The following is a 25,937-nucleotide window of genomic DNA, read 5'->3' as shown; positions in this document are numbered from 1 at the left end:
AGAGTCCCTTGGACTGCAAGGAGATCCAACCAGTCAATCCTAAAGGAGATCAGTCCTGAATATTCATTGGAAGGACGATGCTGTAGCTGAAGCTCCAATACTTGGCCACCAGATGCAAAGAACTGACTCATTGAAAATGTCCTTGATGGAAAGATTGAAGCCAGAAGGAGAAGGGGATGACAGAGGATGAGATGGTTGGATGGCAACACCGACTTGATGGACATGAGTATGAGCAAGCTCCGGAAGTTGATGATGGACAGGGTATCCTGGCGTGCTGCAGTCCATGGGATCGCAGAGTCGGACATGACTGGGCGACTGAATTGAACTGAACTGAAGCTACTAGAAAGCACATAGCACATGCTCAAAAATGTTTGTGTAACATCTTTCTTTAAAGTTTCTAAGGTTGAAGCAAAATTACCCATAATTCAATAACCTTGTGGTTTATTCTCCCCCTCGCCTGCTTTTTTATTATTATTATTTTAACCTAGTTGCTCTCAAGATGTGCATAAACATTTGTAGACTGCTTACCTCCCCTTCCCCCTTTTGGCAGAAACTTGTCATCAAGTATTTAACATTTGCAATTTGCAAATAACCTAATGTCATTTATATTGAGATAATATCTACCTCAAAGATATGAAGATTAATGACGATAGTAAAAAAGTAACATAAATTTGATTCCGTATGGTATGAAGGATTTGTTTTTTAGTATGGAAGCCTAGCATCTTCATTTTAATAGCAGTATTCATAATTTGGAAGAGCTTAGGAAATTTTCTGGTAGGATGAGAATATGCCTCCTATTCCTATGCATTTTCTATGTGGCTGTAGTGAACTTTGTAGAACTTATAGTGTTTTCCTTCTTTTGAATTATTTTCTCTGGATAAAATTCTGAAACTAATATTACCAGATCAAAGTATGTTTCAAATTTTTAAAATTTCTGTGCATATAAACTGTTTTCCTAAGGATTTTTTCCCCCACTAATCTGTACTGTTACTGGCATGTATGCTTATATCCATTTTTCTACACTCACTGAATTTTCTCTAGGAATTTTAAATTTAAAGACATACTTAACTATTGCCTTTCATGTCTTTCATTAATAGCCGGGATTAGTATTTAATACTAATACATACATGTGTATTGACTACTTTTTTCTCTTGTAAGTTTGTGTTGGAGGCTTCAGTTTTCTTGCCAGTTGTGATTTTGTCATTTGTGGAAAAATAAAGCACTTTGTTTTAAAACTTTGGGGAGAAAAATCATCCTTCTGTAAAGAACTCTAGGTATTAAACTTTTAATTTCTCATTTTCTCTGAATATTTCTCCTGGCCCTTTATGCCTTTTAATTTTAGCTAGAAACATAAATGTCTATGGTTAGTAGGCACCTTGGAATTTATCTACTACTCTTTTGCAAAAGAGGAAACTGAAATCTGAAGAGGTCAGCTGTCTGTTTTGCTGTCAGAATGTGGAGTGGCTTGAGTACAATGCTGAAAATCAGGAATTTATTTTGTTGACAGTGAGGAGTCTTTGAATATTTTTGAGGAAATGGTGGATAGAGAACATAGTGAAATATGTTAAGTTTAAGTACCTTACTCTGGCAACAATATACAGCATAAAAGATAAGGAGATTTGAACTAATAAAATTATTTTAACTGTTATTAGAGATAATGAGGCCTGGTTATAAGAAAAATGGTATTAATAGAAGTGTGTTCATGGTTCATGTGAATCTTTAGGCACAAGAGGGTGGGGAAGGAGAAGATATAGTCCAAGATGATTCACTTACAAGTTTAGTTTTTGATTTATCTCAGCAAACAATGAAGACTTGAGTATATGGTGAAAATTTTGGCATTAAAACTTGGTTATTAATGAGCTTAATTTTACTCTTTTGTCTACGAAAATTATTGCTGACTTATTGAAACAGCAGTTCTTTTTATGCATGTTATATATATATAAAACCACATTCTTTTTTCTGTTGCCTAGATGAATTTCTTTAATATGATTCTAACATATACATGCCTTCCAACTTTAGGAATTCCTTCTTCAGATTCTAAGAATGCAAATCTCTATTTTTTGGATGTTGTGCACCAAGCCAATACTATTTTTCATCTTTTTGACAAGCAGTTTAATGATCACCTTATGCCACTAATAAGGTCAGTCAAATTGTCTGATTTTCATTGGTATTTCAAAGAATATTATAATGTTCTACTTTATGTTAAATTTTAAAAGTAACAGCCGTTCATTGAAACATCAAACAGGACAGGAGGGTGTGAAATAAGAAGCAACCTAGGTGCTCTCAGGGTGTATGTAAGCATTTGCTTCTTCCTTCCCCTTCCTTTCTGACAGCAGAAATTTGACATCAAGTATTTAACATTTACCATTTGCAAATAATGTAGTGTGGTAATTTGTATTGAAATAATAATATCTATTTCAAAGATGTGAAATTTAAAGAAAATTTTTAAAAAGTAACATAAACTCTTCTTCCTTGCCTTCCTGTATTCTCTTCTTTCTGTGGTATTAATTTTGTTTTATTTGAAAACAGTGTGTCATAAACCTAAATCTGTATGGAAGGTGACTTCTAGCTTGTTCCCACTTGTTGTAATGAAAAGATGTACAGTAACAATTTTATGCCATCAGTAGGACAAGTTTTGATGAGATATTAAATAAGATTTGGTTTATATCTTCCTGTCAATTTATGTGAACTTTTGAAGCATATGAGAATTAAGTAAGGTAGTGTGTATATGAACATGCTTTATAAAATTGTATGTGTATACTGTCATTAAAGAGGAAAAATATTCATATAAATGATAAAATTCTAGACATTTTTAATAAACATTGATATACCAAGAAATTATTAGTCTAGAAATGACCTCAAAGATATAGATTACTTGTGATCTCTGAATCATATTTTGAAAGGAAATTTACTTTTTAACGAGCTCTAATGCCACATAGCGAAGAATTCACATATAACTATTAAGGTTGCATATTCTTTAGTATTTTTGGTGTTATTTGACATTTAGGTAATATTCAGAAGGCAAATATGACTACCAGGTTGTTGGTTTTTGTTTTTTAATATAGGAAAGCTAAATACAACTGGATTGAGTGTTAGTCTACAAATTTTAATTAATATAATTTACTATAGTTTCAAGACACTATTATTTTTCTTACTATTACACCAGAAATTTAATTAAAAAGGAAACCAAATAATTCCAAAATCATGTTTATATTCTAAAGGGATATCTCCTTAGAGATGAAAATAATAGATCTAAATCCTCCTGTTTTAACTGATAAATTTTTCCTAGTATGACTATTGTAATGAATTGAGCGTAATGAATACTAAATAATTACTGTTTATATGCTTCTTGGATTTGGAAGCAAATTAAAATAATGTATGTGTGTATGTGTGTCTAGATATGTAACAATAAGCAGGAATTGTGAAAACTTTTAGAATTGTAAGGTTACTAATATGATTTTTATTCCCCGTTTAAACATTCAATAGCTCTTCTCCTAAGTTATCTGAATGCCTTCAGAAAAAAAAAGAAATAATTGAACAGATGGAGATGAAATTGGATACCGGCATTGATAGGCAAGTTTTTAGTTTTACTATTTCTCTTGCATTTTTTTATTTGTAAAAACACCATTATAACAACATGAAAATTATTTTCAGACAAGAAAAAAGTCTATTTGAATTCCACTATCCTGCTCTAATGTTTGATTTTATTTTTACATATTTATTTCATCCTAATAAAGTTATTTTATTGGATTCCAGATTTATTATTTATGGAAGTCAACAGGTTTAGATTAACTGTAGACCAGTTCTATTTGAAAATCATTTTTTTTTTAAATTTTTTTGGTAAATGCTGCCTCCTATAGACACTCTGTCTCTCTCTGTCCCCACTCCTCGCTCTCTCTCCCTGCCTCCCTCTCTCCCCTTTCCCTCTTCCTCTTCCTCTCTCCAGACTCCTTAAAAATGGTATGTAACCTGGAAGATTTCAGGCTTATATCTGAAATGCATTAAAGTAATATACCAATTTTCTAAAAGTAACTTCCATTGAGTGAGTGAAAACTACATTTGGAAAATTTTTTGATGTTTATTTTAACTAATTACCTGTTCATAATATGGAGTGGTGGATTCTGTCTTTTAAGATGATAGTGGGCATATGTTGATGATGATAATCATCTATTTATCAAGCATTTGCTATATGCTTGGCACAATAAAAGGATCTTTATCTGTAAAATTTCATTTGCCTGCAATGCAGGAAACCCAGGTTTGATCCCTGGGTTAGGAAGATCCCCTGGAGAAGGAAATGGCAAACCACTCCAGTATTCTTGCCTGAGAAATCCCATGGACAGAGGAGTCTGGAGAGCTGCAATCCATGGTTCACAAAGAGTTGGACACGACTGGGTGATTATCACTTTCACTTTCTTTGATTGGCACAGTACAAGGATCTTTACCTGTATAATTTCATTTAAGTAAGAAATACCATTTCCATTTTACAGATGAGGAAGTGAAGGCTTAAAGAAATGAAGTAGTTTGCTAGAGATCATACAGTTAATGCTGGTAGAACTGGGACTCAAATTCTAAAGCCCATGCTACCAGGTTTGGGCATATTTTTACTTACTGGTGGCTTCCCTGGTGGCTCAGATGGTAAAGTGTCTGCCTACAATGTGGGAGACCTGGGTTTGATCCCTGGATCGGGAAGATCTTCTGGAGAAGGAAATGGCAACCCACTCAAGTACTCTTGCCTGGAAAATCCCGTGGACAGAGGAGCCTGGTAGGCTACAGTCCATGGGGTTGCAAAGAGTCAGACACGACTGAGCGACTTCACTTTCACTTTACTTACTGTAATTCTCCTTTCTCTTCCATTCAAGAAAACATATACAAGTATAAGTTACTTATAGGAACTCTAGCTGTAAATATCTTTGCCTTTTGCCAATCTATCCTTTCCAGCTTTGTTTGTTTCTTGCCAATCTGTCCTTTCCCAGCTTGTTTTATTCACTGTTAACGCTTAGATTGCTTGTTCCGTATCTTTAATTACTCCCTTGTAATTACCCTAAAATTTATTTCCTTTGATCATAACTATCTTACAGATCCTAAACTCTGGATTAATGCAGATTCTGTTATTCTGATAACTGGATGGCTCATTGCTGTTGGAGAATGTCGCAAAACTCAGACATTGTTCGTGCCATTACAAACTCATACTTCATTTCTCAACTGGGCCTTCAGTACCACTTATTCAGCCTCCTGCTTATCCTTAGACTGTGAAACTCGGGTTCTTCTCACCTGTTCTTCCAAACTTTGGCCATTTCTTATAAGTTCTCCTCTCTTACTCCCTTCCTAAGCATTCTCCAAATATACTTGTGAAGGAAATGAATTAGTGACAGTCTTCTAAGATCTTTAATATTTCCTTAAATAAAGTAATGGACAAATGAATCTTTGCCCTGTGTTTTGAGCAGGAAGCTAATAAAACTAAGATCTCTTTGCTATCAAGATCTACTTGTTTTAAAATCTGAAGTATACCAATAGTAAAATAGTTTTATGGTGACATGAAATTAAATAATTTAAATTTAATTTAGTATAAATAATATAAATTAAAGTAAATTAAATGGATCAAATACATGGTATTCTCAATTCTCTAGGACGTTAAATTGTATGATTGGACAAATGAAGCATATCTTGGCTGCAGAACAAAAGAAAACAGATTTTAAGCCAGAAGATGAAAACAATGTTTTGATTCAGTATACTAATGTGAGTAAAATGATTTAATATGCTAGTAAGAATATCTGCTTTATTCATACTCTTATTAACATTTCATTGATGTATCTTATTATGCTCCAAGTTTTTTTTTTATACTTAGAGATTAATGAGAAATTATATGTATTTTCTCCTTAGCTAAGCTGATGCATATTTCTGTGTAATAAGTGTAGAAAAAATTTTACAGGCCTGTGTTAAAGTCTGTGCTTATGTAAGAAAACAAGTGGAGAAGATTAAAAATTCCATGGATGGGAAAAATGTGGATACAGTTTTGATGGAACTTGGAGTACGTTTTCATCGACTTATTTATGAGCATCTTCAACAATATTCCTATAGCTGTATGGGTGGCATGTTAGCAATTTGTGATGTAGCTGAGTATAGGAAGTGTGCCAAAGACTTCAAGGTATGTATTCACAAATATCAAACTTGTAAATAAGTTCAAGAACATAAGTCAGATCATAAAAATGTGTACTGACATAATCATTAGTGGAAAGTTTATAACTTTTGTTGATACTGTAATGAGACAGATCTGACATTTCCTACATGAAAAAGTATTATTCAAATCATAATTCCAGTATTAACACATTTTTTGCTTTGAGCTTTTAGAAAATGCCGTATTTTAGTTCCATAGTCCAGATGACCTTATTAATGCCCATAACTAATGCTGTGTATCATATATCAAGAAAATATGTTCTTTCTTCAAGTATATCTCTCTGAAATCAGTTTCCATCCAGTGTTTAAATTATTTTAAAAAGCTGTAAATTAATGATAACTAGTTCTACTTCACAAAAGTATAAATGATTATTACTGTTTGAGTAAATTGGCACAATATGAATCTTTTCAAAAAGATTATGTTGAGTTTATATAACGTCTGAAATATTTGAGTTTTTTAACACTTTGGTAGCTTTTAAAAATTCTAACATTGAACTCTTTAACATTAGTTAAGTTCTGACAGCACATAAGTGAGAAGAATTTACAAACTGATTATAAAACTAGAAATTATTTTGTTTCAGTGTTATTTTTTTCCTTCTCTTATCTCCATTCAGATTCCTCTGGTATTACAGCTTTTTGATACTCTGCATGCACTTTGCAATCTTCTCGTAGTAAACCCAGATAATTTAAAGCAAGTCTGCTCAGGAGAACAACTTGCTAATCTGGACAAGAACATTCTTCACTCCTTCGTACAACTTCGTGCTGACTATAGATCTGCCCGCCTTGCTCGACATTTCAGCTGAGGTTGAATTTACAAGAGAAATGTGTTGTACTCCAGCAAGCCTTGGTTGATAGAAAGCACAGAAGGTTTCTTATGACACAGCCAACATTTTATTGAAAAATGACTGTTTGGAAAAACAGCAGCCATACTTATCCTTGAGGATTTAGTTGAAATTTGGACAATACTAAGAATATTTTGCTTTTTTCCTTAAGTTGAATTTTAATTCCATTTCTGAACTTATATAAATTTCAAACTCTGTGAAGCTATATGTCATTGTTTTCATCCTGGAAAATGTTGGTGTCAGAAGGTAAATGAGATTGTTACCAGTATTCCAGTTCATGTTCTTTAACATAGTCCATTGGGAAATTTCAGCATCCTGTTTTGCACTAATGATGGGTAAAATACAGCAAGACTCATTTATTATTTATCAGTTTTCAGTGACCTTTTCAGCACTGATAATTCTTAGTGAGAATATTTTTAAGTTTTCCTGGAGAAATTTTTGCCTATTTCAAAGGTTAAAAATTGGGCATAATTTCTGTAGTTGGTTGATTGAATTTTTTTCTGAGGTACAACAGTAATACTATTCCAAGAAAAATGTTATAAAGAAAACTAAAATGAAATACATTTTATGTAGGTATTAGCAGTGGATCAAAATACATCTGCTTTCTGGGTAAAAGGAAAAAAAAGTTTACAATTTCTTTTTTGGTAAACAGATTTTAAGCCAATGCTAGCAAGGAATTAATAAAGCTACCTTATTTTATATTTCACTTAAGATAAAGTAGAGGATCTTAACTAAAGGACCATATTTATTCGTTATTTTAATATTATAAGGGAAGTAAAAAAGTGAGGTATAGTGTAAATGGTGAATATGAGAATTATTGGCAGTGTTTAGCAGCAGTGCAGTCCTATAAAATTTTTATCCTTACGCTAAACTGAAATAAGATGAAATGGCTAAACATGCAGGTAGTCTTCTATTTTAAGAGGAATTGGGAATTGATAATCAGCATTATATTCTAGTCCAAAGATGAACTTTATAAGGACTAGTAGTTTTTAAATATATAGTGTCTGTCATTATCTTTTTCAAGGCATTTCTGAAGTGATTCCTACTGAGTGTAGTTAATTGAATTGGCTTAATATGGTGACATAATAAATCACTTATAAAATTTTAAATATCAAGTGGAAATTTTAAAAAATTATTAACTGTAAACTTTCTCTGCAAGAATGCATTCTTAGCTGTATGTAGTGTTTCGGCTTCCATTGTGTTGTTCATAGTCTTCCAGGAACAGATAATGTTTGACTCATTTTTGGCTTTTCTTTTTCCTCTAATGTAGGCTTTTTGGCCTAATTTTGGAAAACTACATTTAAGACTATGTTTCTGAATGTTCAACTTTACCAAAACTTCCAGGCCCAGAGTGAGCTAGCTACTATGTTTAAGTTACTTTTAACTGAATTTTCTTCATTTTCTGTTTAGCCCAGTGTTATCAAGGTAAGCAAGAGAAATAAAGTATGCCAACATTTATCAAAGCATTTTAGGAAATTGTGGCAGCTTTGGAAGGCTGTCTAGTTTTCTGTTCCTTAGCCAAAAGAAAGCCAGAACAAGTTTTGGATATTAGAGAAAGTCATATGCTTGTACTATTGCCATTTTAGAAAGCTCTGATGTGAATTCAAATTATACCTCTGTTACTTAAAGCCAACAATTTTAAAGCAGTAGTTTTACTGGCCATTTGAACTCTTTGTACACAGTGTCAATTTGTTTTTAAAAAAAAAAAGGGAAAAAATATCAAATAAAACATGAGAGAACATTATAAGACTTCCACATCAGAGGAGTGTTTCAAATTATTTTGTTTGGATTAATTTTTAAAATGTAAACATATATTTGTTGCTTAGCTATTTTTGTTAATTTTTATTTCTATATTTGAGTTCTGTGCAATATTTTCCATTATGTCCATTGACAGGACACTAACAAAGAAAACTCATAAGTGAATACTTAATTTAGAAGTGTTAACATTATTGCTCAATAAACAAATTCCTTGCAGTTGTTTTTTTATTTCATTCCATTTTTACATTTTGAAGACATCATACTGAATTTTATAAATTATTTTTTATTAAATTTTTAAGATGTTCCTTATTTTTCATGGCATAGGTCTTCTCACTTCCTTTTTAAGCAGAAAAATACTTGACTATATAATCAAAATTAGGAATGAAAAATTTCTCTAAGAAAAAAATTTATTGTATAAAACAGTATTCATTCTTTGGATTCGTTATATTTGATTTTTAAAGTAGTTTTCATATTAGTGGACAGTATGAAATTTTGCCCAAAATATATATGACTCAAAAGAGATGATAGATAAGTAAAATGTCTTCATATGCATATGGTAAAATTTTAGGTAGCAATAATGGAGCTTTGTACATTAGTAACTTTAGCCAACATTTGAATAAGGAGAATCTTCATAATTTTCCAGTTTCACATGAGCTAACATGCAATGTTTAGATAATATTTTGAAGTTACAAATATACTGTTAAGCACTGCATTTTTAGAATATGCAGAAACACTCAAGAAAAAGCTTGAGTGTATTACGTTTTCGTAAAATGATACAGAAAGTGAAATACAGAGTGCAGATTTAAGAAGGAAGTCTAGCTTCTATAAGTTGTGATATTGAAAATGACAGCTAACCAAAGTAGATGAATACTTCTTATGAGGAATTATTAAATAATGGCTGGATGCATCCTTAGACAGTTGGCTATCTGAGTATTCTAAGACAATTATTAGTAGCCTCATTTTGAGTACCACCATTGTTGCAAATCCCTAGCACCTTTCTTGTTTTAAAGAGAGCTTCTAAGTAAGTTAATTTATGGTATAGTTTAGACTATCTCTTTTCTCTTTTACTTGAAATATTTCACATCATAAAATCATTTAATTATCACCCAGTAAATAGATTCAAAGTGGAGAATTTGCTGCTTCCTTAAAATGCCTTTTGTTCATCTATGATGATGAATATTTACATCTAGTTAGATAAAGAGATTTTTGTTCCTGAAATGCCAGAAAACCTATGAAAGTGGTCATGTTTATTTATTGCCTAAGGCATGCTTGAACTGCATGTGAGAGTCAGGTTCCCTGGAGGTGTAATTTGTTAGTGACTTCAAAAACTCATATCTTGGAGTTTAGTTTTTTTTTTCTTTTTAATGGAGAGATATTCTGTGTATTACCCTTATTTGCCCATTGACTCAGAAGTGTGAGATATTTTCTAGAAGCATAATTTCTAGTGGAGAATTTGACATACAAAGCATTGTGTGCTTTCATCCAGTTAGTTTAGCTGTATTCAGTTCTCTGGTACTTCTCCTTGCTTGAGAAAGTCTGTCCTGAAATACACTGTGTACTTTGGAGGAAAAGAACCAGTCCATATTGTTACTTTAAGTAATTCTACATAAAGTAAAAACAGCCTTTAAAAAATTTTGATGCATAATAAAGATAATTATAGCTACATTTATTGACTTAAGTCTTGCGCACTGTGCTAAAAGCCCCTTGCATGTTATTTAATTTGGTTTCAAAGCAGCCCTAAGAGCAGAGTACTGTTATCTCCATTTGAAGATACCCATTGCCCAGAAAGTTTTAAGTAGATCTGCTGAAGGTCTGCAGCTAAGTAAAAGGCTCAGATCGAAACCCGAATCATTCTTGCTCTTTGTGTTTTATACACTGTTCTCCTTATGTAACATTAAATAGATCCTTTAGTTTGATGGGCTCATTAGTTTTGTTTATTTCCTTTCATCCAGTATTTGGTTCTCATTGTAGTGTTTGGATTATGAAGTTGAGATACAGAGCTAATATCTAATTTACTGTTAACGCTTTTTTTTTTAATGTGTCCAGTGTGTGGTCATACTTTTTAAATTTGGTTTTAAAATTTTATAACTGGTCATGCAATTTAATTGAATATTCAGTTTGTGCCTACTAGAAATCGTTCCTTCAAAAAGTTCTTTAGTATTATTTTGTGTACTTGAGTTATAATTTTTGCAATAGAAAGAATTCAAATATTTTGTGCTGTATTTTGTAACATGGGAGTGAACGACAATTCCACCTTTAAAGATATGAAGAAATCAGTATTTCTGCCTTCAGAAACAAACTATTTTAACGTCATAAGTTTGCCAATTCTGTTGATCATTTAGTGCATTGGTAGTTTTAAAATAACTAATGCTGGAGTGAAAACATAAGAGAAAAATGTACTCAGTGTATTAGCAATAGGCTGTCATTTTCATGTAATCAGATATTGCATATTTAATCTTTTTAAAATTGCCTTAACTCTTAACTTTTATTCTCACTACTGATCAGTCTTTCAGGGGAGAAACAACCCTCAAGTGTATATAGAAGAGAAATCTGACACATTAGAAAATAAGAATTTTAATTCGTAATTTGAAGCAGCTAGGTTGATAACCCTGGGCTTAATAAGACTGATATTTTTAAAGGAGGCCCTGTATACTTTCGGGGCTTCTCTTGTGGCTCATCTGGTAAAGAATCTGCCTGCACTGCAGGAGACCTGGGTTCGTTCCCTGGGTTGGGAATATCCCCTGGAGGAGGGAAAGGTTACCCACTCCAGTATTCTGGCCTGGAGAATGCCATGGACTGTGTAGTCCATGGGGTTGCAGAGTCGGACTTGACTGAGCGACTTTCACTTTCACTGTATACTTTTGGGGTTACCCTGGTGGCTCAGACAGTGAAGAAACTGCTTGTAATGTAGAAGACCCGAGTTTGATCCCTGGTTCGGGAAGATCCCCTGGAAAAGGAAATGGCAACCCACTCCATTATTCTTGCCTAGAGAATCCCATGGACAGAGGGCCCTGACAGGTTGCAGTCGATGGGGTCTCAAAGAGTCGGACACGACTGAGCCACAAACACTTTTTTCCTTTGTATACTTGAACATTGTTATCTGGGAGGTAATGTTAAACTTCAGTTCTTATGACTAATAACACTTTTGTGGAGGAGAGACAAGTAATCAACCATACTTGCTCATTTCCTAAGTGGTTTAGAAGGTTGCTATCTGCCTCACCGTACATACGAAGCCAATTGAAATATGAATATATCACAGTCATACTCCAAACAGCAAACAAGCTCAGAGGAAAGTCATTTATTCAGAAGGCATAGATTTGTGCTAGACAGCAGTGATGCATTACAAATATATAATTATTTTCACTAATATTTGAGCAGGTGGAATGGATTAGAACATGGTCAACATTATGCTGCTGATAACATGTATTTTTCTATATTAATATGTACTGTGCAACATGTATTAAAATAGTCAATAATTCATTTTAGCCGAGATGCTAATATTTATATTACTGTGTTGAAGAGACAGTATCCAACTGAGCCACTTCTAATTTAAAAGTCTGAAACTGGAATTAAGTTTACTTTCAAAAACCACTTAAATTGCTTTATAATCACTGGAAGGTCAATAAAACATAGAATTATCAGTGACTGGTCACTTAATAGGAAGAAGTATCGAAAGTTAAGAGTAGGGATGAGAATCTGGAATAAGTTAAGTTTCATTTATAGCTCAGATGAGTTACTTCCTTTTGTTTCCACCATTGGCAATCTTAAATGAAGGAAAATGTCTTTCTCCCAGAGCATCTTCATGTTGATAAACTAAGCCTGAAGATTGGATGGAACCAACTCCAAGGAATTAATCTTCAGCGGTAGGCTTTCAGATTTTTTAGATTAAATTTTGAGAGGTAGGAAGCCTTCTTGACCCTGTAATCTTAAATAGACAGGTGCCTTGGAATGGGGCCACCCCTTTTTACCTACATGTCATTTTAATCTTTATACTGTGGATAAAAATTTGGTTTCTTTGAACTCGGGCATTTTGTGTGGCAATCTATCAAACCTTCAGCTTTTTGCTATAGAGTAATTATCCAAATAGAATCTGGACAGTGCTGAACTAAAGAAAACTGTGACACTACCTCTTAAGTATATTGTTTGCAAATGCTGTGTGCTATTTAGGGGATTCACATAAAAATATGTGAAAATACTTTATAAGAAATAATACTAAGTGCCTCTATATTAAGATTCTTCAGTAGAATGTATTTTCAGTTTTCGCCACAAGGGGGAGGAGTTATTTTTTTTTAATAATACTTAAAAACATTTTGTTCCATTAAAAAATAGAACTCACATAGCTTCTCTCTCTCACAGCACCTATGAACATGTTACTATCCTAACAGGAAGAGGGTGTGAGTAGGTGTGTGTCTTTAAGATTCTGAAAGTCCTCTATGTGAAAAGAATTATCTGGGTGAATTAATGACATAAAACTAAAACAGTTTTGAAGAACATGTATGTTCACAGTTGACCCAGGAGCTGGACAGAAGAGTTCATCATAATTAAAATTGTTTTTTAGGGTTACATATCCCATAGAATTCCTTTATCAACTCTTTAATAGGAATCTGTTGATTAGTTTTTTGGTTTTTAAGGAAAAATTTTTGAAACAATCTCTAACTTACAGAAAGGTTTAAATATTGTACAAATAAAATTTTTCCACTTTGAGAGTAAGTTGCTGTCATGATGCCCCATTACCCTGTAATACTTTTGTATTTCCAACAAGAAGAAATTCTCCTATATAGTCATAATACAGTTATCAAAATCAGGACATTAACATTGATATATTACTCCCATCTAATCCTAAGACCCCTTTCAAGTTTCACTGACTGTCCCAATAATGATTTATAGGCATCCGCTTTAAAATCATGTGGTGTTTTAGGTTGTAGTATTTCTACTTTCTTCCACTCTGGAATGGTTTCTTAGTCTTGCCTTGACTTTTGCTACTCTTGACACTTTTGTAGATTATAAGCCAGTTATGTAAAATGTTCCTAAATTTGAATTTATTTCCTCGTGAATAGGTTCCAGTTGTGCTTTTTTGGCAGGGATATTACAAAAGCAAGTCTGTGTTCATTGCAGCCTATGAGGTAGTGCACAATCTCAGTGCACCATTTCTGATGATACTCATTTTAATAGCTTGCTTACGTTGCTACCTATCAGGGTTCTCTACTGTAAAGTTACTTTTTCCCTTTGTAATAATTTTGTGAGAAGGTAGTTCGAAACTATGTATATATCCTGCTCCTAATCAAAATTTCAGTTTGAATTAATGGTTTTCTGGTCAAAGGATTATAACCTGTTGCTTATTTTGAATCTCAAATTGTCTCACATTTGGTCAATGGGATCCCCTTCAAATTTGCTCCTGTGTCCTTTTGACACGTTGTCATCATTTTTTAAGTACTTTCTTACATTGGGCACACAGCTTTCTCCAAACTTACCTTGTACTTGCCTGCCTCATCGTTTGAATCAGCTGTTTCTCCATCTTTTTAGTGGAAATTGGTATTTAGAAGCTACAATTTGTACATGAGATATGCTTATAATTGAAATGTCTGTGCCACCACTCCTTCTCAGTGGATGGTGCTTTGGGGCTTTGTGTGTGTATATACACGTATGTTTTAAATTTACATACACATACATTCTCCTATGTGATACCCTTTTTACCTCATTTGAGCTCCAGTACCCATATTGTGTTTCCTGCCCCATGCAAGAGGGCGGCTTCCTCACTTCACTCAGTCTCTGAGGCTTTGGCTGTAGAACAAAGTAGGGGGAATGAAAACAGTCATTACAGAAAACATGTAAAGATTTAAAAATTCTAAATAAAAATTACTCATAATTGCTTTATTCAGAAACAACAAATTTTTGGTGTATTTTCTTTTATTGTAGTGATCAAATTAGTAACACTGAATTGAGAAGGGTAAAGTGTTTATGCCAAAAACATGAGACTTGTATTTATTTCAAAGGAATTGAACTTGAAATCATGTCATAGGTTTTTCTATAATGTCCTTGCTATTGCGATAGTAGTTAGTTAGTGATAAAGTACATCAGAGAAACCAATTCTGAGAATGGCAATCTGACCATTAAGGACTAAATACCAATAGGATATTTTTACTAATAAAATTCAAAAGAAAATGATCATAAAATTATTGTGTAGGCTGATAAATAAAAATACATTTAAGTAAGATCAGTTTTATATGAGAAAGTCTGTATCTAGACTGGATTTACTGTTAAATTTCATTTGAAATAGGAGTCTGTATCTGGGCAAACTGTTCAACCCTCAGTTTCCTTGTTAGTGCCCTGTGATCACTGCTATAGCAAGCTAAAATTCTGTAATTCCAAATGTGGGCATACTGTTAAGAGCCTATAGTGATATCAGAAATAGATTAGCTTAAGAAGTCATGTCTGAACCCAAATGAGGATATCTGAGAACTGGATCCTCCTACAATACTGCCGCTTGCAGTGACCATATACCACTTTGATTAAGAGCTAAGGCTTTTAAATCAGCCCAATGGCAGATGTGCATCGTGACCTTGTGTCTTAACTAATTATATGACCTTGTGCAAGTGTTATAAGAGTGGAGAAAAGATACTTGTGACCTATTACAGGTGTTTAATAAAAGGTAACTTTAATAGTTTTAATTACGTACCATCCCCACCAGCTAACAAATGTAATAACAGCTTGCTGTGGGCTTCTACAGCACCTAGTTTCATGCTACCATTATAACACTTATTACTGGCTTATTATTGGCTGCATGCTTTAACTTTCTCAGTAGGCTAGACTTTTGAGGGCAGGATCTTTTTACTTAATATCCCTAACTTCTAATACTGTACTGAACAAAGGACAGCATTTCAATAAATGTTTGTTAGATGAAAAATAAGTGAATGAGATGATCCCACATAGGACTAGAAATACCTTTAAAAAGCTGACAGAAGAGATGAGAATGAAAAACAATCACAAGTGTCTTTTCTCCGCACTTTGTAGCACTTGCTCAAGGTCACATAATTACTGATAAAGTCATGATGCACATCTGCCATCGGGCTGATTTGAAAGCCTTAGCTATTAGCTCTTAATGAAAGTGGTATATGGTCACTGCAAGCTGGTAGCATCGGAAGAGGATCTAGCTCTCAGATATCCTTATTTGGGTTCAGACATGACATCTTAAGCTAATCTATTCTGACATCACTATAGGCTCTTAACAGAATGCCTTTTATTAAACACCTATTATGTGTCAAGCAGACTTCCCTGGTAGCTCAGAAGGTAGAGAATCTGCCTGTAATCTAGGAGACCTAGGTTCGATCCCTGGGTTGGGAAGATCCCCTGGAGAAAGAAATGGCTTACCCACTCCAATATTCTGGTCTGGAGAATTCCATGGACAGAGGAGTCTGGCAGTCTACAGTCCATGGAGTCACAAAGAGTCAGACATGACTGAGTGACTCACTATTATATGTCAGACACCTTACTAATAACACATCTGTTATTGCACTTAATACAATGGGGGCTAAGTACTGTTGTTACCCCCATTTTACAAATGAAGTAAATGAGGCACAGCAAAGATAGCTAACTTGACTGAGGTTACATTTCTAAAAAGTAATAGAGTCAGAATTCAAACTATAACCATGGGTTGCCAGAGCCAGTGCTTTAACCACTTTGTTCTATTACCTCTACCTCCAAAAAGATTTCACAAAAGGAGGTTAGATTTCAGCTAGGCTTTTAAAAGACAGTATTTAAGGAAATGGAACAGGTAGAGGGGCATTCCATGTAGACGTGACTCACACTTGCAAAAGTATGGTGCATGAGTCCCTGGTGTATTTACTGTGAGCAGAGCTTAGGGTATGTGGTCTATCAAAAAAGCAAGTAAAGCTGGAATTTTTGGATCAAGGTTAGTTTCTTAAGAATCTTAAGTGCTATGCAAATTGTTTAGGCTTTACGTAAAAATAATAAAGAACCAACCATTAATGATTAAGTAGGTGAAGAACATGAACACTCTTTGAAAAGATGGCTGATAGGAATATGTGACATGATTGAGGGGGCAGAAGAGAGCTGAAGCTAGGCTACTGCATTAATCTGGATGGTGAAAGCATGAACTAGGGGAGTAGCACAGGAATGCAGAGGAAGCGATGGATTCAGGAAACACTTGGAAGATTAAACCAATGGGACATATGTTGTTGATTATTGAATATGGAGGGCAGGGAAGAAGGAATCAAAATGACTCGAAGATTCTTACATAACTTGTTGAAGACTAACATTACTGACTTACATTATCAGTTCAGTTCAGTCGCTCAGTCGTGTCCGACTCTTTGTGACCCCATGAATTGCAGCACGCCAGGCCTCTCTGTCCATCACCAACTCCCGGATTCTACCCAAACCCATGTGCATAGAGTCGGTGATGCCATCCAACCATCTCATCCTCTGTCGTCCCCTTCTCCTCCCGCCCCCAATCCTACCCAGCATTAGGGTCTTCTCCAATGAGTCAACCCTTCGCATGAGGTGCCCAAAGTATTGGAGTTTCAGCTTCAACATCAGACCTTCCAATGATCACCCAGGACTGATCTCTTTTAGAATGGATTGACTGGATCTCCTTGCAGTCCAAGGGACTCTCAAGAGTCTTCTCCAACACCACAGTTCAAAAGCATCAATTCTGTGGTGCTCAGCTTTCTTCACCATCCAACTCTCACATCCATACATGACCACTGGAAAAACCATAGCCTTGACTAGATGGACTTTTGTTGGCAAAGTAATGTCTCTGCTTTTAAATATGCTACCTAGGTTGGTCATAACCTTCCTTCCAAGGAGTAAGCGTCTTTTAATTTCATGGCTGCAATCACCATCAGCAGTGATTCTGGAGCCCCCCAAAATAAAGTCTGACACTGTTTCCACTGTTTCCCCATCTATTTCCCATGAAGTGATGGGACCAGATGCCATATCTTAGTTTTCTGAACGTTGAGCTTTAAGCCAACTTTTTCACTCTCCTCTTTCACTTTCATCAAGAGGCTCTTTAGTTCTTCACTTTCTGCCATAAGGGTGGTGTCATCCGCATATCTGAGGTTATTGATATTTCTCCCGGCAATCTTGATTCCAGCTTGTGTTTCTTCCAGCCCAGCGTTTCTCATGATGTACTCTGCATATAAGTTAAATAAGCATGGTGACAATATACAGCCTTGACGTACTCCTTTTCCTATTTGGAACCAGTCTGTTGTTCCATGTCCGGTTCTAACTGTTGCTTCCTGACCTGCATACAGGTTTCTCAAGAGACAGGTCAGATGGTCTGGTATTCCCATCTCTTTCAGAATTTTCCAGTTTATTGTGATCCACACAGTCAAAGGCTTTGGCATAGTCAATAAATCAGAAATAGATGTTTTTCTGAAACTCTCTTGCTTTTTCGATGATCCAGCGGATATTGGCAATTTGATCTCTGTTTCCTCTGCCTTTTCTAAAACCAGCTAGAACATCTGGAAGTTGACGGTTCATGTATTGCTGAAGCCTGGCTTGGAGAATTTTGAGCATTACTTTACTAGCATGTGAGATGAGTGCAATTGTGCGGTAGTTTGAGCATTCTTTGGCATTGCCTTTCTTTGGGATTGGAACGAAAACTGACCTTTTCCAGTCCTGTGGCCACTGCTGAGTTTTCCAAATTTGCTGGCATATTGAGTGCAGCACTTTCACAGCATCATCTTTCAGGATTCGAAATAGCTCAACTGGAATTCCATCACCTCCACTAGCTTTGTTCGTAGTGATGCTTTCTAAGGCCCACTTGACTTCACATTCCAGGATGTCTGGCTCTACGTGAGTGACACACCATCGTGATTATCTGGGTCGTGAAGATCTTTTTTGTACAGTTCTTCTGTGTATTCTTGCCACCTCTTCTTAATATCTTCTGCTTCTGTTAGGTCCATACCATTTCTGTCCTTTATCGAGCTTATCTTTGCATGAAATGTTCCTTAGGTATCTCTAATTTTCTTGAAGAGATCTCTAGTCTTTCCCAATCTGTTGTTTTCCTCTATTTCTTTGCACTGATCGCTGAGGAAGGCTTTCTTATCTCTCCTTGCTATTCTTTGGAACTCTGCATTCAGATGGGAATAGCTTTCCTTTTCTCCTTTGCTTTTCGTTTCTCTTCTCTTCCCAGCTATCTGTAAGGCCTCCTCAGACAGCCATTTTGCTTTTTTGCATTTCTTTTCCATGGGGATTTTCTTGATCCCTGTCTGCTGTACAATGTCACGAACCTCTGTCATAGTTCATCAGGCACTCTGTCTATCAGATTTAGTCCCTTAAATCTATTTGTCACTTCCACTGTATACTCAAAAGGGATTTGATCTAGGTCATACCTGAATGGACTAGTGGTTTTCCCTACTTTCTTCAATTTAAGTCTGAATTTGGCAATAAGCAGTTCATGATCTGAGCCACAGTCTGCTCCTGGTCTTGTTTTTGCTGACTGTATAGAGCTTCTCCATCTTTGGCTGCAAAGAATATAATCAATCTGATTTCGGTGTTGACCATCTGGTGATGTCCACATGTAGAGTCTTCTCTTGTGTTGTTGGAATAGGGTGTTTGCTATGACCAGTGTGTTCTTGTGGCAAAACTCTATTAGCCTTTGCCCTGCTTCATTCTGTACTCCAAGGCCAAACTTGCCTGTTACGCCAGGTGTTTCTTGACTTCCTACTTTTGCATTCCAGTCCCCTATAATGAAAAGGACATCTTTTTGGGGTGTTAGTTCTAAAAGGTCTTGTAGGTCTTCATAGAACCATTCACCTTCAGCTTCTTCGGCATTACTGGTCGGGGCATAGGCTTGAATTACCGTGATATTGAATGGTTTGCCTTGGAAACGAACAGAGATCATTCTATCGTTTTTGAGATTGCATCCAAGTACTGCGTTTTGAACTCTTTTGTTGACCATGATGGCTACTCCATTTCTTCTAAGGGATTCTTGCCCACAGTAGTAGATATAATGGTCATCTGAGTTAAATTCACCCATTCCATTCCATCTTAGTTTGCTGATTCCTAGAATGTCGATGTTCATTCTTGCCATCTCCTGTTTGACCACTTCCAATTTGCCTTGATTCATGGACCTAACATTCCAGGTTCCTATGCAATATTGCTCTTTACAGCATCGGACTTTGCGTCTATCACCAGTCACATCCACAGTTGGGTATCGTTTTTGCTTTGGCTCCATCCCATCATTCTTTCTGGAGTTATTTCTCCACTGATCTCCATTAGCATACTGGGCACCTACTGACCTGGGGAGTTCATCTTTCAGTGTCCTATCTTTTTGCCTTTTCATACTGTTCATGGGGTTCTCAAGGCAAGAATACTGAAGTGGTTTGCCATGCCCTTCTCCGCCTTACATTATACACATTAACAAAATTATGCTTTTTTAATCATTTAAAAAAATACTAGAAATTATTGTGGCAAAAGAAAAAATCTATTTTTTTATGGCTTTGAAACACAGAGGAATGATTTTGAAATTTGAATAATATTTTATTTGATACATATATTGTTGAATTTTTGTTCTTTAAAAAAAAAGCTTTATAGCATTTTAGTATATAGATGTAATTGGTAAACTCAAATGATACCAGTCCTAGAAAATTTAAGTTGGAAAGTACGACTTCCTGTAGTTGGACTGTAAGTTCAGTTCAGTCTCTCAGTCGTGTCCGACTCTTTGTGACCCCATGGACTGCAGCATGCCAGGCTTCCCTGTCCATCACCAACCCCTGGAGCCTACTCAAACTCACGTCCATTGAATCGGTGATGCCATCCAACCATCTCATCCTCTGTCGTCCCCTTCTCCTCCTGCCTTCAATCTTTCCCAGCATCAGGGTCTTTTCCAATGAGTTGGTTCTTCGCATCAGGTGGCCAAAGTATTGGAGTTTCAGCTTTAGCATCGGTCCTTCCAATGAATATTCAGGACCAACTTCCCAATTCTGCACCAGAATTTTAATCTCTAACCTGGGGGATATCAAGTGTCTTCTGGGAAGACATTGCAGATCTGTAATAGCTCTCAGCCATAATATTTAACTGTAATCCCAAAGACTGCATGTTTATCTCAATAAGGTTAACAATACTCCTTAGAAATAGTATGTGCGAAGCATGAATACAAATTACGGATATATCACAAATTAATTGTATTTGATGGATTTCAGACACATTTTGAAGGTATATTTTTGGATCTTTTGGAAGTTTTACATAACTGAGTTGTCTGAAGCAGGCTACTAGTTAACCAAAGGATTAACAAAATCTTCTAGAAGTAATTTATTTCTGAATTTGATTAAAAAAAAACACACATTGTCATTCTTATACTACAGATGCCTTTCTTTTTTAAAGTTGTTTTTTTTTTTGATGATCATTTTTAAAGTCTTCACTGAATTTGTTGCAATATTATTTCTGTTTAATGTTTTGGTTTTTTGGCCATTAGACATGTAAGATCTTTGCTCCCTGACCAGGGACCAAACCCGCACCCCTCAGCATTGCAAGGTGAAGTCTTAACCACTGGACTGCCTTGGAAGTCCCTTCAGATGCCTTTATGTCTGCTTTAGCAATTTTATTACCACAATGAAATAAAATTATTTTCATTGTGATTACTAATGGGTTTGATCAGAAGAATGTACAGAATATTAAGTATTTTTATTACCTAAGAAAATTATGGATACACTTTAAAATTTTGTAATTTAGTAAATATTTTAATATACATATTTGACTTTCATCAGTAAAGAGAAATGTATTTTTAAAGTAGATTTTAATATTTTGATTTTCCTGTAAAGGAGATTATAAAGTAAATGATAGTCACATATAACTACAGAATACATATTCATTTTAAGTGCATATGGAAATTTACAGAATTGACTGTGGTAGGGCTATAATGTCCTAACAATTTTCAAAAATTTGACATTCAGAGTATGTTTTGTGACTATGGTGGGATAAAGTCAGAAATAAAAGAATCAATTTGGAAAAAAAAGAAGATTTCTGAATAACTCAGGAGTCAGAAAAATTACACTGGAAATTAAAAAATATTTGAACTGAGTGTTAAAAATACAATTTACCAAAACTTGTGGGATGCAGCTAAAGCAGTGCATAGAGAAACATTTGAAGCCTTCAATGTGAATGTATGAGAAGAAGAAAACATTTAAATCTACTTCAAAAAGTTAGAATAAAGCATCAGATTGAACACATTGGAAAGAAGGACATAGAAGGTCTACAGATAAGTTATAAGTGAAATTAGCAAGGTTACAAACTCTGTATACTACAGATTAGAAATTATTCTTTATGCCAATAAACAATTTTAAGATAAAAATTTTAAAACAATTTTAAGATAAAAAAATTACAGAAACATCAAATATCTAAGAATGAAACTAGTGAAAGACATGTAAGACCTCTATGCATAACATTATAAAACATAGAATTTAAAGAGGGTGAACGGCCATATTTATAGTTCAGGAGACTCAGCATTATAAATCAGTTCTCCACAAAGTGATCTGTAGACTTAATCCTAATCAAAATTTCAGCTCATTTGTTGTAAAAATTGACTGACTCTAATTACAACAAACTGTGGAAAATTCTTGAAGAGATGGGACCACCTTAAAAAAAAGCAGAGACCTTACTTTGCTGCTAAAGGTCAATATAGTCAAAACTATGGTTTTTCCAGTAGTCATGTGTGGATGTGATAGTTAGACCATAAAGAAGGCTGAGCACTGAAGAACTGATGCTTTCGAATTGTGGTGCTGGAAAAGACTCTGAAGAGTTCCTTGGATAGCATGGAGATCAAACCAATCAATCCTAAAGGAAATCAACCCTGAACATTCATCGGAAGAACTGATGCTGAAGCTGAAGCTCCAATATTTTGGCCATCTGATGCAAACAGCCAACTCGTTGGAAAAGACCCTGATGCTGGGAAAGATTGAGGGCATGAGGAGAAGGGGGAGACAGAGGATAAGATGATTGGATGACATCACCCATTCAATGGACATAGATTTGAGCAAATCCTGGGAGATAGTGAAGGACAGGGAAGCCTGGTGTGCTGCAGTCCATGGAGTCACAAAGAGTTGGACACAACTTAGCGACTTTACAACAAAATTCATATGAAAGTGCAAAGGTCCAACAATAGCCAAAATTCCTTAGAGAAGAAAAAGTTAGAGAACTTTCAGCACATTAAAAAGTTACAGTAGTTAAGACAGTGTGATAGTGACGAAAAATAGAGCAGCAGCACAGAATAAAGGGCACAGAAATAGATTGGACTGATACATACACAGATACTTCCATTTATGATGAAGTTGGTGCTGAGGAGTAGTATATTTATGAATTTTGATCCCGCTTCCCTACTTAATACCATACACAAAAAGGAATTCTTAGTGGTTTATGCACCCAAGTGTGAAAGATAAAACAATAAATCTTCTAGAAGATACCAGGCAAATATCTGTGGTGGTATAGGAAAAAAAAATCTTTGCAGGTAACAAAATGAATTACCTCTATGCTACATTTAAATTACATTTAATTAATTACATTTAAATTAAGAACTCTCAGAGTAAGGAAAATATTTGCAGTATGCATAATTGAAAAAAGATTAGTATCCAAAACATGAATAAACTATAAATCATTAAGGATATTTCAGTAGAAAAACTGGCAAAAGATTTTGAATCACAGTCTACAAAAGCAGATATTCAGTGCCCAACAGATAGATAAAAAGATACTCAGCCTCATTGGTTATCAGGAAATTGCAAATTAAAACCACATTGAAGTAATATTAACGCATTCCCCAGAATGGCAAGAGGAGGAGGCATCTCAATGGAGGCCTTGAGAATTTCAAGTATTGGCAAATGCGAAGCAAGAGGGATTAGTATTTGTTTCTGGTAGGAACAGATGTATTGCTATTTGGGTGGCTATTTGCTATGTTCTACTGAATGTACATACCCAGCAACTCCCCTGTTTCCTTTGAGGGGAAGAATAGGTAGTATCTGAGGAGGTAGTTCAAGAGCTTAGGTTCTAGAGTGTGTTTTATTTCTTGATCCAGGGCACTGTTACATGAGTGTGTTCACTTTGTAATAATTCACAGAGAAGTACATTTACAGAGTGCACCCTTTACAGAATTTAAGTTATATTCTATTTAAGAGGTTACTTAAATAATTGAAACAGAACTACTCTGGTTTTGTATTAATGCCCATTAATGGTGCTATTAAAAATAATATAAAATCTGGAGGCACATTTTCTAGAACTTTCTGGATATAATACAGCTCCTTGCTTGTGCTGTTTGTTGAATAATTCATATGACCTCAGAGGATAAGACTTACTAGAGTAGTAGATGGATTAATATGCTACAGCTAGTAGTAGTAGATGGATTTAATCCACCTGTGTAGGTGGATTAAAACACATGCATATATATACAATATTTTTCTCTTTCCTCTTTTATAAAGTAACATGTACACATTACACATACCCCAGACATTACAGAAATACACAGTGTAATATAACCAGAAATATATAGGCGGTGTACCGTTGCTTTATTGACTTGAATTGCAAAAGGTCAATTTTTTTTAAATGCTAAAATTCGAAGATGTAAATCCAACACCTTGAATTCCTCCAAACCTAAGGTTGTAGTGGTTAATAAAGCTTCACTGCATGCTTGGGGGGTAACCAAAGAACAGCTCCAAAAGTGATTTACTCTGCCATTGGCAGTGATTTTTCTCAGGTTCACGTGCCCGTAATTCAGTATCAGGGACCCTGTGGAATTTCTATCTGGCTCCCAGATGTTGAGGCTAATTTAACGCCCATCAACAAAACTCTCCAAGAGCTTTCAGGCGCCAAATCCAGACTCAAAGAATCTCTTTCTGCCCCACCCCCACACTCCTGGTCTGAGGCCTGTTCATTTTTATGCTTTAAAATGATTGACAGAGGGACTAGATGGTCAGTCACAGTGGAGTGGATTTCTCAAAGCCCAAGTGGGTTCATTTTAATAACACCACAGAGGAACACTGAGAGTCCTATTGAAATATACATATAGGAAAGCATCTCTCCAGTGCTTCAAGTGCCCAGCACCAGCCAACACTGCATCTGGTTGCTAAACAGAACTCCTTACAATAGCTAACGCTCATGACACATTTACTTTATGCCAGATGTTATTTTAGTGAGTTTAAATTAAGTCTACACAAAAGCTCCATGAGGTAGATACTAATATTGTCATTATTATCTTATGGATAAAAGAGTTGAGATGTGGAGAATCCCAAAGCAAAGTCACTCAGGTAGGGGAAGGTAGAACCAGGATTGAACATGGGTAATCAGCTATTGGTACATGTATTCCTAACCACTGTGTTTCGTTTCTTGGAAAATAAGCTGCTCAGATAATATCACCTGGATTTGGACTTCGGACGACTTCACTGTTTCTCCAAGATCATCTGAAAAACTATTACTTTCTTGTAACAAGAGACTACCCTGGATAATTTTCCCCAAACATAGGGTACATCTCAGAATATAATGGATTTATCTACTATCAGAAACCCAAACTATCCAGCAACCACCAAAGCCCATGTCATGTCACAAAACCAGTACATTGACAAAGTGAAAAATTCTAAGAATCCTGCTCAGCGCTCAATTCTGTTAGTCGTCATGTCATGAATTTTGACTGGGGTAGCTTCTCACACTTGTTCTTTCTCTTAAAGAAATCTATACTTTTCACACTTAAATATACAGGTTAAGCATTGATGTGACCCTGACCAGAGCATGAACAGAGGATGAAAATGCCTGAACCACCCTGAAGAGTTTAAGGAGTGAGCCTTTCCTTTGTTAGAGCCAGTGGGTAAGAATTCATAGGCCAGTTGGTAATTGTTGTTCAGTCAGTAAGTCATGTCTGACTCTGTGACCCCATGGACTGCAGCATGCCAGGCCTTCCTATCCCTCCCTATCTCCCGGATTTGCCCAAGTTCATGTCCAGTGTTTGTCTAGGCCAGACCCAAAGCCTGCTCCAGGTTGAAAGATGGTCAATAAAGATGACTCGAACTAATTTTAAGGTTCTGACCCAACTGACAAACCTGCGAAAGAGCAGCAATATGACATGTGAGTGGAGAGGCCTTAGTGTCTCCTTTGGTCTTCAAGGAAGGGTGCCCAATGTTCAGAAGTCAACATGACATATTTCCAGTAATGAATCACCACACAGCT

The 25,937-nt window shown here is 35.3% G+C and overlaps 1 protein-coding gene and 1 long non-coding RNA gene across 5 annotated transcripts in view; one reads left to right on the top strand and one right to left on the bottom strand.

The window, feature by feature from the left end:
* The window catches only part of EXOC5 (exocyst complex component 5), a 53,877-nt gene extending 44,887 nt beyond the window's left edge, over positions 1-8,990 (top strand). For 2 of the 4 annotated variants that reach the window (XM_081509580.1, XM_081509581.1), the window contains exons 14-18: positions 2,020-2,140; positions 3,487-3,573; positions 5,628-5,736; positions 5,930-6,145; positions 6,789-8,990. In XM_081509580.1, coding sequence (XP_081365706.1) covers positions 2,020-2,140; positions 3,487-3,573; positions 5,628-5,736; positions 5,930-6,145; positions 6,789-6,977 — 722 coding nt within the window. In that variant the 3' untranslated portion in view covers positions 6,978-8,990. Of the gene's footprint in view, positions 1-2,019; positions 2,141-3,486; positions 3,616-5,585; positions 5,737-5,880; positions 6,146-6,788 lie in introns of all 4 variants that reach the window. The other 2 variants (XR_014059348.1, XM_081509579.1) reach the window with 2 other exon arrangements.
* A 3,066-nt stretch (positions 8,991-12,056) lies between these two features.
* Positions 12,057-15,979, bottom strand: LOC145513386 (uncharacterized). Its single transcript, XR_014059354.1, has 2 exons — positions 15,717-15,979; positions 12,057-14,555 (listed from the first exon to the last, which is right to left on the bottom strand). It is a non-coding gene; the product is annotated as an uncharacterized LOC145513386 (long non-coding RNA).
* Between the last annotated feature and the right edge of the window lie 9,958 nt (positions 15,980-25,937).

This window comes from Giraffa tippelskirchi, chromosome 7, assembly GCF_054371585.1.
Source record: "Giraffa tippelskirchi isolate mGirTip1 chromosome 7, T2T-mGirTip1v1.2.pri, whole genome shotgun sequence".
NCBI lineage: Eukaryota > Metazoa > Chordata > Mammalia > Artiodactyla > Giraffidae > Giraffa > Giraffa tippelskirchi.
This window is presented reverse-complemented; position numbering and strand designations above follow the sequence as displayed.